Here is a 15,951-nt window from a genome sequence, read left to right as displayed (position 1 = left end):
TAAAGAAATGCTACCCTAGTACGTATTAGTTGGCCACTTAGTTCTAGCCTGGCTAGTGCCACATTAGTATACATAATAAACAATAGGGATCCCTAAATAATATCTTATCGTGTAGCCAGATAGGTATAGCGTATATAGTAGTGATCTAATCTACTACTTCTGGGAGGTAGCTAGCTAGCTTAAATAAAAATGTTCGGGATAATATATCAAGGAAGGAGCTAGCCCTATCATGCGTGTGCCGATCGATCGTAATAAATCAAGGAGTCGTCCGTCCGGTCCAGGCACATAGAAATAGAATACTGAACAACATGGAGCCCGGACAAAGCACAATCTAGAACCCAACAACGCTGTCTCTAGTGACCTTGCTTCTCCTGTTCCCAACTACTGATCCTCTCTTTCTTTCTTTCTCTCCCTCTCTCTCTTGCAGTGGTACTTTGCATCTACAGTCCTTCTCTCTCTAAAGTGCATGGGACATATGATAATATTAGTAGGAGGAGACACTGTACATGCATGGTGTATGCATGTATTCAAATCATGCAGCATAGTGTTCACCTATATCCACTCGACTGTGCTTGTGCATCCAGCTCCGGGTGTTATATATACTGCCCCTTCTCACCTGACACAGCCACAGCCCATGCACATCCAACTTTGACAGCATCACTCTTCTTCTACCTTCTCTCCTGTTGTCTGAGCATGACAAGTCCCAGGCTGAAGCTCTTCGGCTTCCACTTCTCCTCCTCGGAGGAGGATCACCACCAGCAGCAAGAGATCATGGACATGACGGAGCCCGAGGCCGGCGAGACGGAGAAGGGCGGGTCGGACTCGTCCTCCTCGTCTACCACTACCACTACGACTGCCAACGCGGCGGCAGGCGGCGGTGCTGCAGGCGGCGAAGCTGGGCGGAGGTACGAGTGCCAGTACTGCTGCCGCGAGTTCGCCAACTCACAGGCGCTGGGCGGCCACCAGAACGCGCACAAGAAGGAGCGGCAGCAACTCAAGCGCGCGCAGCTGCAGGCCGCTGCGGCAGCAGCCGGGCGCGCTGCAGGAGGAGGTGCGCTGTACCCTCGCGGCGCCGGTGGGATGAACCCGATGGTGTCTGCCTTTGTGCAGCCGCAGCACCTCCTCGGCAGCGGCACCGGTGGCGATGGAGGGCCCACCAGCTGGGTCTACTTCTCCCCGCGTGCTTCTGCGGTGGCCGGTGGCGCCCAGGGCCAGCAGTTCCACATCTCCCACGGCTGCGTCTTCCCGTCTGGCCGCACCACCCCGGCCTCTGCGTCGCCGGCCGTGTTCTCCTACTCCCCGTCCACCTCCTCCGCCCAGGCCGCGGCGGGTGCCCCCTACGTCGTGCCGGAAGTCGTCGACCACCACGGCCGGAGGCTCGTCCACGCCGCTAGCTTCCCGAGATACCCCGGCATGGTGATGGCGCCAGAGCCCATGGCCGCCGCGCCCGAGGACGCGCTGGGGCTCGACCTGCAGCTCAGCTTGTGACTCGATCCGGCCGTCTCGGACGTGCGATCGAGCTACCTACGTGCTGTTACTTCGGTAACAAAGAAAATTAATCACCCACTGCTACTAGTACCCACGTACTCCCTTCGTGCTAAGCTCGATCGACCGATCCCTCGCTAGGAGGCAATTAAGTAATTAGCTAGCGGTAGTAAGTAAAGTATTCTTAGCTTAATTTGGAGTGTAAGCCGCCTTGTAACTCGACTCCAGCTCGTTCTTGATATGATCGATGGCGCGCGCCTTGTAAATTCTTGGGTCAATTCCATCCACCCATCTCTGCCATTTGCAGTATTATTATTAATATCACCCAATTTTTTTGTTGACGAGATGGTGTATTATTGTTAATCCAGTTAAGAATCGCAATTACGTCGGTCGATCCATCGAGGAGGAGGACGTGTTTGATTTGTCAAGGATGGATGTCACACATGACCATTATGTAATGGGGGCATGCATCCGTTTATATACAATCAAGGCGGCACTTGGTGATAGGTGAGTGCTCCATGAGTCAGTTTTCCTCTTTCATTTTCATCATGCCACCTAAAACCCCCTTTATCTGTCTGCTCACAATTAATTAACTGTTCCTAATCCAGCATGCATGATATATTAACATGTACTACCACTACTAACCGTTAACCAAGCACTAGTAGTACAAATTGACCTTCATCTAGCATTAACCCAAAGTCACTTTCTACTACTATTAGATAAATACATAGGCAATGAGCAAGGAAGCACACACATGCATGCAAAAATACTATATACTTTTATTTATGCTCGGGCCGATCCATATCACGAGCACGTACATAGGTAGCATGGGTGTGGCGATAGGACGCGGCACCGCAGGATGTTGAAGAGCGCACCAAAGCGTGATGGAACAAACCTTGTTCCGTGTGCAAAAGGCCCGTGTGTACTTCGCTCCACTCCAAAGCGGCCGTGCGGGTTTACTGATATCTGCCACTGTTCATCGCACCTACGTGTCAACCATATGTGCATTGTACACATGACACACAGACTTACATACTCCCTCTGTTAAAAATTAATTGAATTTCTGATTTTGTCTTAAGTCAAACTTCTCTAATTTTAACCGAACTTAAATAATTTTTTGTTAATATTCATGACATCCAGTCTATATAGTCAGTAAACATATTATGTGATGAATCTAGTAAAACTAAACTGATGTTCTAAATGTTTTCTTTTTTGGAAAAGTTATCTAAATGTTATTACATGGACATGGTGTAGTGCATGTGAGCAGCTGCTACAGGAGTCCATGCATGCATGCGTTGATCAATGTTCTAGTACTCGTTTTAAGTGAAAGCTCACTGGTACTTGTACTAGTGGTAGTAATTAAACACAGTGCACATAACAGGAACGCAGGATATTTCTTTTTATGGTAATGTCCTGCGAATCCCTGCCTAGAGATTCTCAAGGACCCCACGTCCCCTTTAACCCGGCCACGTAGGCTGACCACGTTTCGGGCTCCCATTGGACCCCTGCAACCAATGTCAACTCGACACATGTCCTGCACTCCCATTGGCTGCCTCGGCGACAGCAGCCACGGCTACCCTGGCCAACGTACTTGGTTGGCCACGTACAAACGCCCAGTGCTCGCATGGACATGGCGACCAGTAGGATCAGGCTCCGCTTTACAGTAGGGTTTTGTTTAATGCATGTGACTAGTAGTTAATTGCTACTCTAAGACCCTAAACTGTGGTTAACTAGTCAACATGTGCACAGTGTCGAACCTCTCCTGGAGGAGAAGAGGTGGATGATGATAGATCATCCTAAGATTCGTATCGCTTATATTAAGCGAGGGCTGCCCGTCTTTTCCGCCCACCAGCTGTCATGCGTGCTCGCACCGGTCCGTCTTTTCCTTCCGCCTCCCCCTTTTTTCCCGCCCCTGAGATCGTATTATAAGACACGATTGTCGGTGTTACATTGTGGTCCATATGCTTGAATTACATGCGCAAAAAACAGTCATTGCGATTTTTTTTGTACTCTTGGTCCATTGGTAAGTGAGTATCACAAAGCTTGCATACTAAACAGTTATCCCATGTACGTACATGTCTTGTATAATGATTAACTAACTGTATCGCGTCGACTGACTGTTGCTTATGAAACTCGCATGATGTTGATCAAGGCATACTAGGCTACTTAAATTAATCGCAACTCTTAACCTATCTCGAAACTGATTAAGGAAATGGTGGTTAATTGTATAATGCCCTATGCATGTCATTAAGCGGTCGCTTTACTCTGCAAAGCGTCATCCGATATAAACTAACCTACTTCGACTGCCATAATTGTACGGGATGCATGTACAAAGGTTTTCATAGGATGTCTCCAGACAAGCAACTAGGCTAGTTTAACATACAATCCCAATTAATTAACATAGTGGTTACTATCGTATGTGGTGTATTTGCACAGCAGCGACAGCTTAATCCGCTCGACAAATCGATAGAGGACAAACACCGCACCTATCTGACCCATCTCACTCTCTTAATTTGGATTAGTTTGGTTGTCCTGATTAGTGAACAAATCAATTTACCATTTCCTTTGCAGCTTAGTTGAGATGCAGTCAATTAATTGCATGTGACGAGACCCACAATCTAGGGTTGCATCATCTTGGGATCTCGTGTTGCTTGTGGGACTAGTTAATTGGTGGCCCAAGTACACGTAGGTATAAGTCTTTTAATAAAAGGACAAGAAGTAGGTGACGCATATATATATGGCCCCTCTCTAGTGTGCATGTATGAAATTCGTTTTCGTTTAGACCAGGCAAGTTAATTGCACTTGGATCTAGCCGGCCATTTCTGTTTGGGGTTGTTTGGTGACTGCAAATAGAGATAAGCTCTGGCGAGGGTACTTGAATATATATATCCACAAGATTAGGAAGAAGTTTCTAGCTGAGAGGTTAGCTAGCTGACAGTGATGTCCATCTAATTAGCACTTAATTGATTTGTTTTGATTGACTAGATGTATGAAATCAGTTACCTTCTTAAAAAATATGATATTGGCAACTTCTTAGGGTTCAAGTTTTGCCGAATTCTTGTAGTGGTTGATGTGATGGGGAAGGTGATGTAAAGCTAGAAATATTCATAAATAAATTGCGTCCGTAGGTGTGTCTATCTTGATATCAACTCGGACTTGTCCTTTTCATGTCCTGATTTCCTGAGGCAATTGTAATCTTCGTAGCATTGAATAAGTAAGCACCCAAGGAGCATCATTTAGTCCACATGCAGGAGCGTATGCTTGAGTTGGAATCTAAATTGATTCTCTAACAATTATACTATACGAAACTTGTTTGCACATCTGTCTAAATAGGAGGATTGACCTAGGTGCTCACTTCTTATTGAACGCTAAAGTTATTTGCCATTTTTTGTTTAAAGGAAATGTTAGGTGGATTGGTTTTTTATTGTTTATGGATTTATTAAAACGTGTATATGTGGTCCCATGAGTTTTTTTTTGTCGGTCTTTCTTACGATGTTTATGCTAGTTGATTGTTTCCACTCTAAAAGCATGTATTCTCAGCTCAGTAGTTTGCCATATATTGCCACCTTGAGTTAGCACTCTTTGCCGAGACAACTTGTTGTGCACACGACCAAAAAGAGGCTGCGATCACTTTCCTAGATGCAGATATGAACCACCTGGACTTGGTGCTATTTGTATTCGGTTTTTGTGACCACTTTTGCCATGGTTGTCATATGTTAACTCTACTTTGGTACTCCTTTGTGAACCAGGACACTCAAAGGGTTTGATTCTTTTTGGACTATGGATTTGTCTTGTTTCATCTACTTTTGCTTGGACATAATTGTAGAAATAGCTGATCAGGTAAGTACCAATCGAGCTTAGGTTATACTATTAATTTTTATAATTGCATAATATTACTAGCCAGTTTTGAGCACTAATTAATATGTAGTGCAAAATAATATACTTGGATTATGGCTTCTTATATAGTTTGGTAATTCTAAGTTGTCATGGTAACTAAATGGGGCGGTGCATGGTTGAGAGAGATCAATAATTGATCACTACAGGACATTGTTTATATTCACGGAAAAGCTGAGCGCTTTTGAAAGAAGGAGACATAACAAACAAACTGAATGACCACCAAGCGACATTTGCCCCAAAGGGTTCCTTGAATTATACTTTGTTAAGTAGGACACCCAACCACTAGAAGCAACTAGCTGATGAACCATCATATTTCCCAACAAACAACCTATGCTGATACCCTTACCACAAGGCATCTAGAATTATTATTATTTTGCCCCCCCTAGGAGTAAAGGCTAAAGAAGTAAAAAAACTTTGGGATGAGGCTCCTCCCCATGTGTGTCACCATCACCAAGATGTCCCAACTACAAACAAGATCTCAAAAGGGGAGATTTGAAAACACTTTTGCCATGATCTCACTTGAGTCCTTGATGCAGTTTTATGTCAAGAAAACCTTATCCCAAATGGGACGTGATTAGATTGTGGGTCCTAGCCGGACTCCCTTGTTGTTTTCTAGCTAGGGTTCCTCAACTTGATTATTGTGCGCCGAAAGATGGCAGCTTGTGTGTGTTCGTGGAGAACTCAAATATGGTATAATTATATGTATGTGGTGTTGGAGCATATCCCAATTTTGGGCAAGCATCTGAGTTATCATGCATCCTCTAGTGGAACCTGCACAAGACAAGAAAAAAACTATTATTTTGTGGCTCTGAAAGCATAGGAGAATTTCACATTTGTTTCTTACCAATTTTTACAGGAAAAACAGTTCAACTAATTTCCACATTCAGACTGGTTCCGAGGAGTTGAATTATAGAACATCAAAGAAAAGTCATGGATCTCAAGACATCTAAATATAGTGCACTATCTAAGACAGATTTCCACTGATTAGAGAAGGAACCCACTTTGCTTGTTGCTGAGGAGTTGATCAGTCCTCCTCTAGTCCCTCTCCCTAGCTAGCTTGTCTACAAGGGAAGCAATGGAGTCAATGTCTTGTCTCCTTTGGAATCATGTCAAGACCCTCTTAGGGCATCATCATGTTGTACTTAAGTACCCATCTCTCTCCCTCGTTTCATGGTGCTGGGCCCGTCCTGCACCAGCCAGTCAGGGCTCAACAGGCAGTGCAGTGTGCTGCCAAGGTGTTTTAGTAGCCCTAGGAGTGAGCGCTATGATTAGAAGGAAGATGCCATGCTTAAGCTGACATGCAAAGATGAAAAGTGCACGGTGCACCTTGGTGGAGTGGACTCCTGATCATTTGGTCTGATGAAAGCTTGCCCGCTTTATCGGTATCTGTACTTTGCAATGCATCCATCCCCTGTCACTTGCCCCTGTTTTTCTGGTACAGCTACATGCCCCTTCAGCACCCCTTTTTCCACAGGGGCTGGGTGAGTTTTGTTCTATTTTGTTTTGGTTGGTTGCAGGGTCAGTAGTACTTGATGCATGCATGGTCATCTATGTGATAAAATATCCTCCCCCTTTTCCTGTTCACTGAAATTCAGCACATTTCACCTTGTAAAAACACTACTTTTGCTTGTGATGCGCCAGGTGTGAATCTTGACCTACTTTCAGTTGGCTAAGCACTTTGGTAGACAGTGCGGTGCCATCCACCCTGGCACATTAATCTCAGGATTTACTAATTAAATTTGGCACTGCAGCCTCATCACATTTTCAGATTAATCTCCTAGGGCTCAAATCTTTAGTGTAGCTTGTGGATGATTAGTGCTGCAGGTAAGAGGCTGCTTAATCAGACTGGTCCAAAACTAACTCTAGCTAGCTAGCTTGGCTCGTTAATCAAGCCACAAAGCTATATTATGTTTGAGATGCTTTCTAATGTGTACGGAGAGCTAGAAGTCTATATATTCTATAATGGCACTTGTGGAGTAAGTAACAATGCTAAATTGGCCACTTGTACTAGCTAGTGTGCTGCTGAGTAGCAGCTGCATATGTAGGTTTGTTAGTCATGGCATGCAGTCATGAGGCATCTAAGCTCTAAAGCGCTTGTCGGAGCTGATCAAGCTAGCTGCCACCCATCTATCCATGCGTCCTTCACGTTGAGTTGCTTGCAAGGCAGAGGAAAGAACATCAGGGTGACGCGAGGGAGTAAGTAAAATATTGTCGAGAGATTGATGCTGCACCAGCAGGAAGAACACCACCGTGACTGAGATAGCAGAAAGGTAAAAAAGAGAAGGTGAAAGATAGGAGATGCCAAGGTATCAGCGACCGATCGTGTCACCTACGTCGAGTGATGGTGTGTTCTTCACTCACCGTCACAGATCACATGCACTGATGTACAGTGTGTCAAAATATGTTGGAGACATGGGGAGCATGCAGCTGGGTGTGTGTTGGTTGATCTTCTTCGTGAACCAAAGCTTATGCTATAGTTAAGTGGATTTTCTTTCAATAAACTCTTAGACTGAAAGGTTTGTCAGAAGAGCGGGTCATCAAGTTAATGATGATGTTGGCAAATACTTCAGGACGAGTAAAAGATTAAGACAAGATGACCCATAATCGCTTATGCTATTTAATACTGTGGCAGATATGTTAGATGTCATGATCAAACATGCAAAAATGATGGTCAGATTGAGGGAGAAATTCAACATCTAGTAGATGATACACTTTCTATCCTTTAATACGCCAACGGCACGATTTTCTTTATGGAACATGATCTTGGAAAGAAAAAAAATCTAAAATTAATTCTATCAGCTTTCGAGGCTCAAATTAAAATTCTCAAACGTGAATTATTTTGTTTTGGTACAACCCATGTTGAGGTGTCTCTGTATGCTGAATTATTTGGTTGCGAGCAAGACCAATTTCCTATCAGCTATTTGGTTATGCCTTTCTAGACGTTAAATGAAAACACATCGAGGAAAGACAACAAAAGAGAATAAGTAGTTAGAAAGGAAAATTACTATCTACGGGTGATTAGTTTAATTCGGTACTAAGTAACGTGGTACAATACATTATTTCTTTGTTCTAGCTACCTAAAAGAAAATTGCTTAGTTAGGATTATTATGGATCAATATTCTTTTGTAAAGGAGATAGTGAGAAAAAGAAGTATCGAGTGGTTAAATAGAGTATGATTTACCAACCCAAAGATCAAGGAGGGCTAGATATTCACAACCTTGAGGTTAAGAATACAACCCCTTCTAGGTAAATGGCTTTACAGGCTACTTAACAAGGATGGAGTTTGGCAAACCTTTCTGAAAAGAAAATACATATGCTCAAATGCATTGTCCCAAGTCTTTTTTTTAACGAAGGCAAAAAAATTGCCTTTTCCATTAATTAAGAAGAAAAATGCCCAGTTAATTAGTGGAAAACCGGGCTAAAACCATGCAACAAGGCCAAAGCCTAACAGCACAGGGCCACATCCACTCTAGATCCAAGAATAGCATGACCACAACAACTCCCGTCGACGACGAGGCAAATGCAACCAAAGGTGCAAACCACACAAACACAAGAAAAACGGTCACTCGCTCCGCCAAAGTAGCCACCTTCCCAACACTGCCGAAGAGAAGACGCTGTAACCGCTATGAGAGGAGCGGACACGGGACGCTTCTGCAGAGATGAAGAGGCAGGCCTTCCACAAGATCCTGCACCAAAAGCGACACAAGACACGCCGACGACCAACACCAAGAGAAACCTCGTCGCATGCACGACACAAGGTTGAACACTCTCGATGTTGCAGAAATCTCGGAGCCGCCGCCCCGACTTCCATCGCTCTGTCACGCCCTGCGCGATCCACCGATACCACCTTCCGAGGCCGCCGCCCCGACATACCACCGCTCCCTCTTGATCTACAACGCCGCACGACCTAGCTGTCCGCAACCCAAGCTGCACAGGGCAACTACCCGCAGACCACGACCGCCACACCTCATCCGAGGCCGTTGCCTCGAGATACTGTAGACCGCCCCCACTAGGGCGCATCCACCGAGCTGACAATCTCACCGCACAAGCGACACCAAATTGCCACCCAAGCCATGGCCTCCAACTGCTCCGCCCCATCAAACTGCTGCTCACCATGGTTTCCGAGGCCGCCGCCTCAACGTGCAAACATCATCCACTCGGGGCCGCACCCCAACATCCACCAACTTGACGAGAAGAGAAGCACAAGCCAACAACTGAATGCAGGCCCTCCAAGACGACACCTTCAAGAAGATAGCGACGTAGCCGCCACCGTCGCCCGCTCGGGAACCCAAAGCTAGGGATTTCTCCCGGAGTGCCAAACCCCACGAGGATGTAGAAAGGAGCTCCCTGACAAGCGCCTCCAAGGAGGGAAACGACGCAGGTACGCCGCTGCTATCGGTACCGACAAGTCGGTACTAGGCTTTCGCCCGGAACTCCTCCACAACCCCACGAACAGGGCACACCACATGTTCACACAGCTTCTGTTCATCGGCATCCACCAAGCACCGCCTTGTGAGGAATCCGCGCGGCACCTCGTTTTCCAACGGCCAACATCACAGACAACCGGGCAGCCGATCTGCGAGCAAAGCACGGAATCGACTGACCCAGACCACCACGCCGGGCAAAACCGACAACCCGGGGTCGCCGCCCCGGCAACCTCCCTCCAACAGCAAGAGCTGCAGCACATGGCCAGCCGCTGACAGCACGCTCAGACCAGCCGGAAACAGCGCAGCCATGCCGCTGCAGCCCTGCAACTCCACGAGCCGCACCACAGGCCCGCATCAGCACCTCCACAGATCTGGATCGAAACTGATGCGGCTCCACCTCAGCAGCTCCATGATACGTCTGAAACGTATCTATAATTTTTGATGCTCCATGCTTGTTTTACACCAATTTATATATGTTTTGCTCATACTTTGTTGCACTTTTATACATTTTCCGGCACTAACCTATTAACAAGATGCCACAGTGCCAGTTCCCTGTTTTCTGCTATTTTGTATTTCAGAAAAGTTGTACTGAAAATATTCTCGGAATTGGACGAAACAAAAGCCGAAGTCAATATTTTTCCGTAACGAAGACAGAGTCCAGAGGGGGGTCGTAGAAGTGGCGCAGGGCGACCAGACCAACCCTAGGCGCGGCTTGGGTGTGGCCCACGCCTAGGGGTGGTGTGGGCCCCCTGGCCTCCACCGACCTCGCCCTTCCGCCTATTTATTCACGATCTCGGGAAAACCCTGAACACCCGAACCTCCATCCACGAAAAGTTCCGTCGCGGCCGCCATTGCAGACCCTAGCTCGGGAGGGTTCTGAAGCTCTTCCCGGCACCCTACCGGTGGCGGAAATCATTGCCGGAGGCATCTACATCGCCATGCCCGCCTCCGAAGTGATGTGTTAGTAGTTCATCCCTGGACTACGGGTCCATAGCAGTAGCTAGATGGTTGTCTTCTCCAATTTGTGCCTCATGTTTAGATCTTGTGAGCTGCCCTATATGATCAAGATCATCCTTATGTAATGCTACATGTTGTGTTTGCTGGGATCCGATGAATATTGAATACTATGTTGAGATCGATTATATATTCTTATCATATGTTATTTGTGATCTTGCATGCTCTCGGTTGCTAGTAGATACTCTGGCCAAGTAGATGCTTGTGACTCCAAGAGGGGGTATTTATGCTCGATAGTAGGTTCATGCCTCTAGTAATCTGGGAGAGTGACATTAACTTCTAAGATTGTAGATGTGTTGTTGCTACTAGGGAGAAAACAACAATGTTTTATCCAAGGGTAATTCTATTGTTTACTTTACACACATTGCTTAATACGATAATCTGTTGCTTGCAACTTAATACTGGAAGGGGTTCGGACGATAACCGGAAGGTGGATTATTAGTCATAGAAGCAGTTGGATTACGGTCTATGTATTATGTTGTAATGCCCAAACGAATCTCATAGTAATCATCTTGTCATGTATGGTCGGTATTCTGTCAATTGCCCAGCTGTAATTTGTTCACCCAGCATGTTATTTATCTTTATGGAGAGACACCTCTAGTGAACTGTGGACCCCGGTCCTTTCTTTTACACTAATAAATTCATCCACTGCAATCATGTTCTGTTTACTTTCTACAAGCACTGTTCTCTTTAATTACTGCAAACATCTCTTTCCACTCGATACGTCTAATCCTTTGTGTTCAGCAAACCGGTGAGATTGACAACCTCATTGTAAGTTGGGGCAAAGTATTTTGGTTGTGCTGTGTGCAGGTTCCACGTTGTTGCTGACGCCGGTAGTGCGCCCTGCCAATAGTCAGCTAGCAACACCTTCAGAAGTCACGCCTTTCTCCTACTGGTCGATTAAACCTTGGTTTCTTACTGAGGGAAAACTTGCTGCTGTGCTCATCACACCTTCCTCTTGGGGTTTCCCAACCGCTTCCATCAAACACCATCACTCCACTGCAGCACCCTGCACCTCCCAGCCCCACGCGCCGTCGGGATCCGCCTACACAAGCCGCCGGGAGCTTGCTCGGCGCCGGGAAATTCCCCGCTCGACCCCGGGAACCACCTGCGCGCACCACTGGTCGAGCAACGCCACCCAACGTGTCCACCACGAGCTCTCTCTTATCCACCTTCGGGGGCAGGAGCCGCCACCACCGAGGCAAGGCTAGCAGCAACAGCAAAGATGGGGACTTGGCCGGGGAGGACGGCGGCGGGGCGCTATGGTTCCCCCCGAGTTGTCCGGTGCGCACGACGCGAGGGTGTTTCTCGTGTAGTCCCAAGTCTATTGGAAACCTATGGACTCGCAGTAATTTCTAGGCTGGTCTAATGGCGATGAAGACTTACTTTTTCTGATTTTGATGGATGGCTTAAAAACTAGATTATCACTAGTAGAGAACATGGCTTTCATCCAAAGCCAATGGGAGCCTTAGTCCTGGTTTAAAAATGAACCGGGACTAATGGGGGGCATTGGTCCTGGTTCGACCAGCGCGGGGCGACGTCACCCTCTAGTCCCGGTTCGTTTGGGGCCTTTGGTCCCGGTTTGTAATACAAACCGGGACTAAAGGTCTTGTGGCAGGGCGCGCCACGGCCCATGCACCTTTAATCCCAGTTTGTCTTACCAACCGGGACTAAAGGCCCATCTCTATATATATACCCTGCCCTGCCCAAGTGTGAGCCACACTTAGCTTTTTTCACTTCTTAGCACAAGAGGTGTATGTTGCTTTGCTCTATCTTCTTATGCACAAGAGGTGCTCGATGAAATGCCTAAGAGCTTTTGCCACTTGAGTTCACACAAAACAAGCCACACTTAAGCTTTCTCCTCTCTTTTTCCTTCTCGATCGAGGTTAGCAACTTTATCCTTTCATCCGTCATTGAGAAAATGCATGTGTGTATATATGCATCGCTTCACTAATCATGATGTTCTATAATGGTTGTTGATAAGCTTAATTATATCATGCAGATGAATCAATAATGGATGTACAGTGACCGACGCCTTCACGAGTTCACTGCGGGCCTAAATTTTTTTATCGGTGTGGCTGAGGAAAACAAACGGGATGGTTTTATATATTGTCCATGTGTTAACTGTCAGAATAACATAAATTACTCTTCCTCGAAAACCCTTCACACCCACCTGATGCGGTCTGGTTTCATGCCCAACTATAATTGTTGGACCAAGCACGGAGAAAGAGGGATTATGATGGAAGACAATGAAGAAGAAGAGGATGATGGCAACTATCCCATGTTCCCTGAATACGGTGATACTGCAACGGGGGAAGCGGAAGATCAAGGGGCATCAAATGAACCTGCTGATGATCTTGGTCGGGCCATTGCTGATGCAAGGAGAGACTATGAAACTGAAATGGAAAGGTTGAAGTTCGACCAGATGTTAGAGGATCACAACAAATTGTTGAACCCAACTTGCGAAGATGGCCAGAATAAGCTAGGTAACATACTGGAATTGTTGCAATGGAAGGCAGAGAACGATGTTACCGACCCGGGATTTGAAAAGTTGCTGAAAATAATTAAGAAGCAGCTTCCAAGGGGTAACGAATTGCCCGCCAGTACATATGAAGCGAATAAGGTTGTCTGCCCTCTAGGATTAGACATGTAGAAGATACATGCATGCATTAATGACTGCATCCTCTACCGCGGTGAGTACGAGAATTTAGATGCATGCCCGATGTGCACTGCATTGCGGTATAAGTGACAAGGTATTAACTTGTCAATGCCTACAAGTTGTAGACTAGGGTTTCGTGGAAAGTAGAGGGCAAGTAGATCTCGAAGGTTTCAGCCGAAAAGGTGCTCGACTGCTAAAAACTAGGGTTGTGTTGATAATGAATCGATCCTTTCTTTCTCCCTCGACTCCCCCTTATATAGGAGGCGGAGCCGAGGGTTTCGTGACATACAAGTTACAAACAGCGGGAGACTCTTTGAGTTCGCCCCGTATAATTACAAGTCTCTATTCCTAATATATCTCTAACTTCCATATCGACGCTTTATTGGGCTTCCGGGCTTCGTAATCTTCGGGTCGTGGGCCTTCAGTAAACCCCGGGTACCTTCTTCGGCAGGCCCATTGGGGATGCCTATGTCAGTAGCCCCGAGATTTTGCTTGAATCGTAGAATCGAGTAAAATCTCCATCATTATAATTAACACACCATTTCTTCGAGTTACTAGACAATCTTCATAAAATAATTATATATTATGCAGGGATAATGGTAAATGGGGCTGGTTCATCTGACGGATCAGGTACCAGTTAACTGCTCTCGTGGCAATCCTACAAGAACCTACTTCAAGGTCAAGTCCCTGGACTCGACCCCGGTATACTGGCGTAATTCGACATGTGCCGCTTAAGGTCTTACCATGATCCGAATTCCAGTCATGTTTTATCGGGTACCTTACGCATCCGTTAGAATTTTTGTTCGCATCTGTTGATACGGAAAAAAGTAGCAGAGCGTATTCAGGTGCGATACCACGCCACACAGGACAGATCCCGGGGACTTACCTTCGTAAAATATTACGGCATTCAGAGATTTTTTTGCGATGGACGCGCTCTGAGAATATATTGTCGAGTGCCTTTTCCGGCTGCTGGAATGGCATATTTATTCGAGTCATATGATGTCGTATTATCTGGACCTCCCGATGGGAGTATATGAAGAGTTATGTTTTAACTCGAAGATGTACAAAATCACTCCTCATATTTCATCGGGTGCGCGACCAGCGCTCCTAATGGGAGTAGCCCCCGAGGCTACAGCCAAGTGCTTGTACTTAGTTGTAGGCTCAATTTTTTTATCTTGTTATCAACTCGATATTTTCTTTTGCTGCCTCTCCCTCTTATCAGAAATATGAACCATATTTCTGATAAGAGTATCCCCCGAGCGTGTGACCAAATGCTTTGTATTTGATCACAAGCTCCCGATGCTTTTCTGGTTAGCTCACTCGTTGTTTTCGCAGTCGCTATATTTGATAGAACCACCCGATATTTTCCTTCATGATGATATCATTGCTGACGATAGCCACAACCACCTCCTTGAAAACCACGGCTCCTGTCACGTCGCTGAAGTGTGGGTCCAAAGTTCTGCACGGTCGACACGTTGCGCAAGTGGGGGATACACGTCCTCCGCAATTACCGGCACGCGCGTAGTAACTTCTGTCCAGTAACTTCTTGCCGAAAAGATGATTGTACCCTTATTGAAACGCGTAAGGTGTAAGATGCATTTTCCTTTCATCCAACGGTGCGACGAATCGGTTCCTCTCTATAAAATCACCCCTTCGTCCTCATTCTCCCCCTTCGCTGCGCCACTCTTCTCTCTCCTCTCTCCAGTTCCGTCACTGCCGTGCTCAAACTACTCGCGCTCGTGCTTCCAATCCTCCCTTTTCTCCACTAGAGCTCTGTTTTATGCCGCCGCACACCAAACTGCTATGACACACCGCGCCGGGCACCAACGCAGCGATGGAGAACACGGAGATCTCTGGATGGGAGAGATCTAAAATCTCCAACCAAGACCAGAAGACCCTCAAGAAGCTTGGCCTGGTCAAGAAGGAGGGCTCGCTGATCTTCCCCGGCGACGAAAGCTTCCCAAGTCCTCCCATTGGGTACCGGGTAACTTTTATCGACCACCTCATTCGCGGCCTTTCCACCCCCATCCACGAGTTTCTCCGTGGACTTCTCTTTGTTTACAGGATTCAACTGCATCAGCTGACCCCCAACTCCATCCTCCATATCTCGATTTTCATCACCCTGTGCGAGTGCTTCCTCGGGACCCATCCTCATTGGGGCCTGTGGAAGAGCATTTTCTATCTCCGGCGCAATAGCTCCCTCAATGTCGCCTACAATGTGGGCGGCGTTGTCATCTGCGTCCATCCCGAAGTTGACTACTTCGACGTCAAATTCCCCGACTCCGTCCAAGGGTGGCGCAGGAGGTGGCTGTACGTCCAGGAGGAGTACAACAACTCTCAAGAATACAACATCGCTCCTTTTGATGGTGCCGCAAAAATCCTCAGGCGCCGATCCTGGGACGCTGAAGCTACTGCCGATGAAAGGACAGCTACGGATGCCCTGATGAAGCGCATCCACGAGCTGCAGAA

At 46.6% G+C, this 15,951-nt stretch overlaps 1 protein-coding gene across 1 annotated transcript; it reads left to right on the top strand.

The window, feature by feature from the left end:
• Positions 1–534: 534 nt before the first annotated feature.
• LOC124664292 (zinc finger protein GIS3-like) lies at positions 535–1,488 on the top strand. Its single transcript, XM_047201844.1, has one exon. It carries the CDS (start codon positions 535–537, stop codon positions 1,486–1,488), a length of 954 nt encoding a protein of 317 aa, XP_047057800.1.
• The last annotated feature ends 14,463 nt before the right edge of the window (positions 1,489–15,951 follow it).

This window comes from Lolium rigidum, chromosome 6 (assembly GCF_022539505.1).
Source record: "Lolium rigidum isolate FL_2022 chromosome 6, APGP_CSIRO_Lrig_0.1, whole genome shotgun sequence".
NCBI classification, from domain to species: Eukaryota; Viridiplantae; Streptophyta; class Magnoliopsida; order Poales; family Poaceae; genus Lolium; species Lolium rigidum.
Note: the sequence above shows the minus strand (reverse complement) of the source record. Positions and strands in the feature narration are given on the sequence as shown.

What these genes read in the sequence shown, in the direction of transcription:
- LOC124664292 (XM_047201844.1), top strand. Translation starts at nt 535, where the DNA reads ATGCAGCATAGTGTTCACCTATATCCACTCGACTGTGCTTGTGCATCC.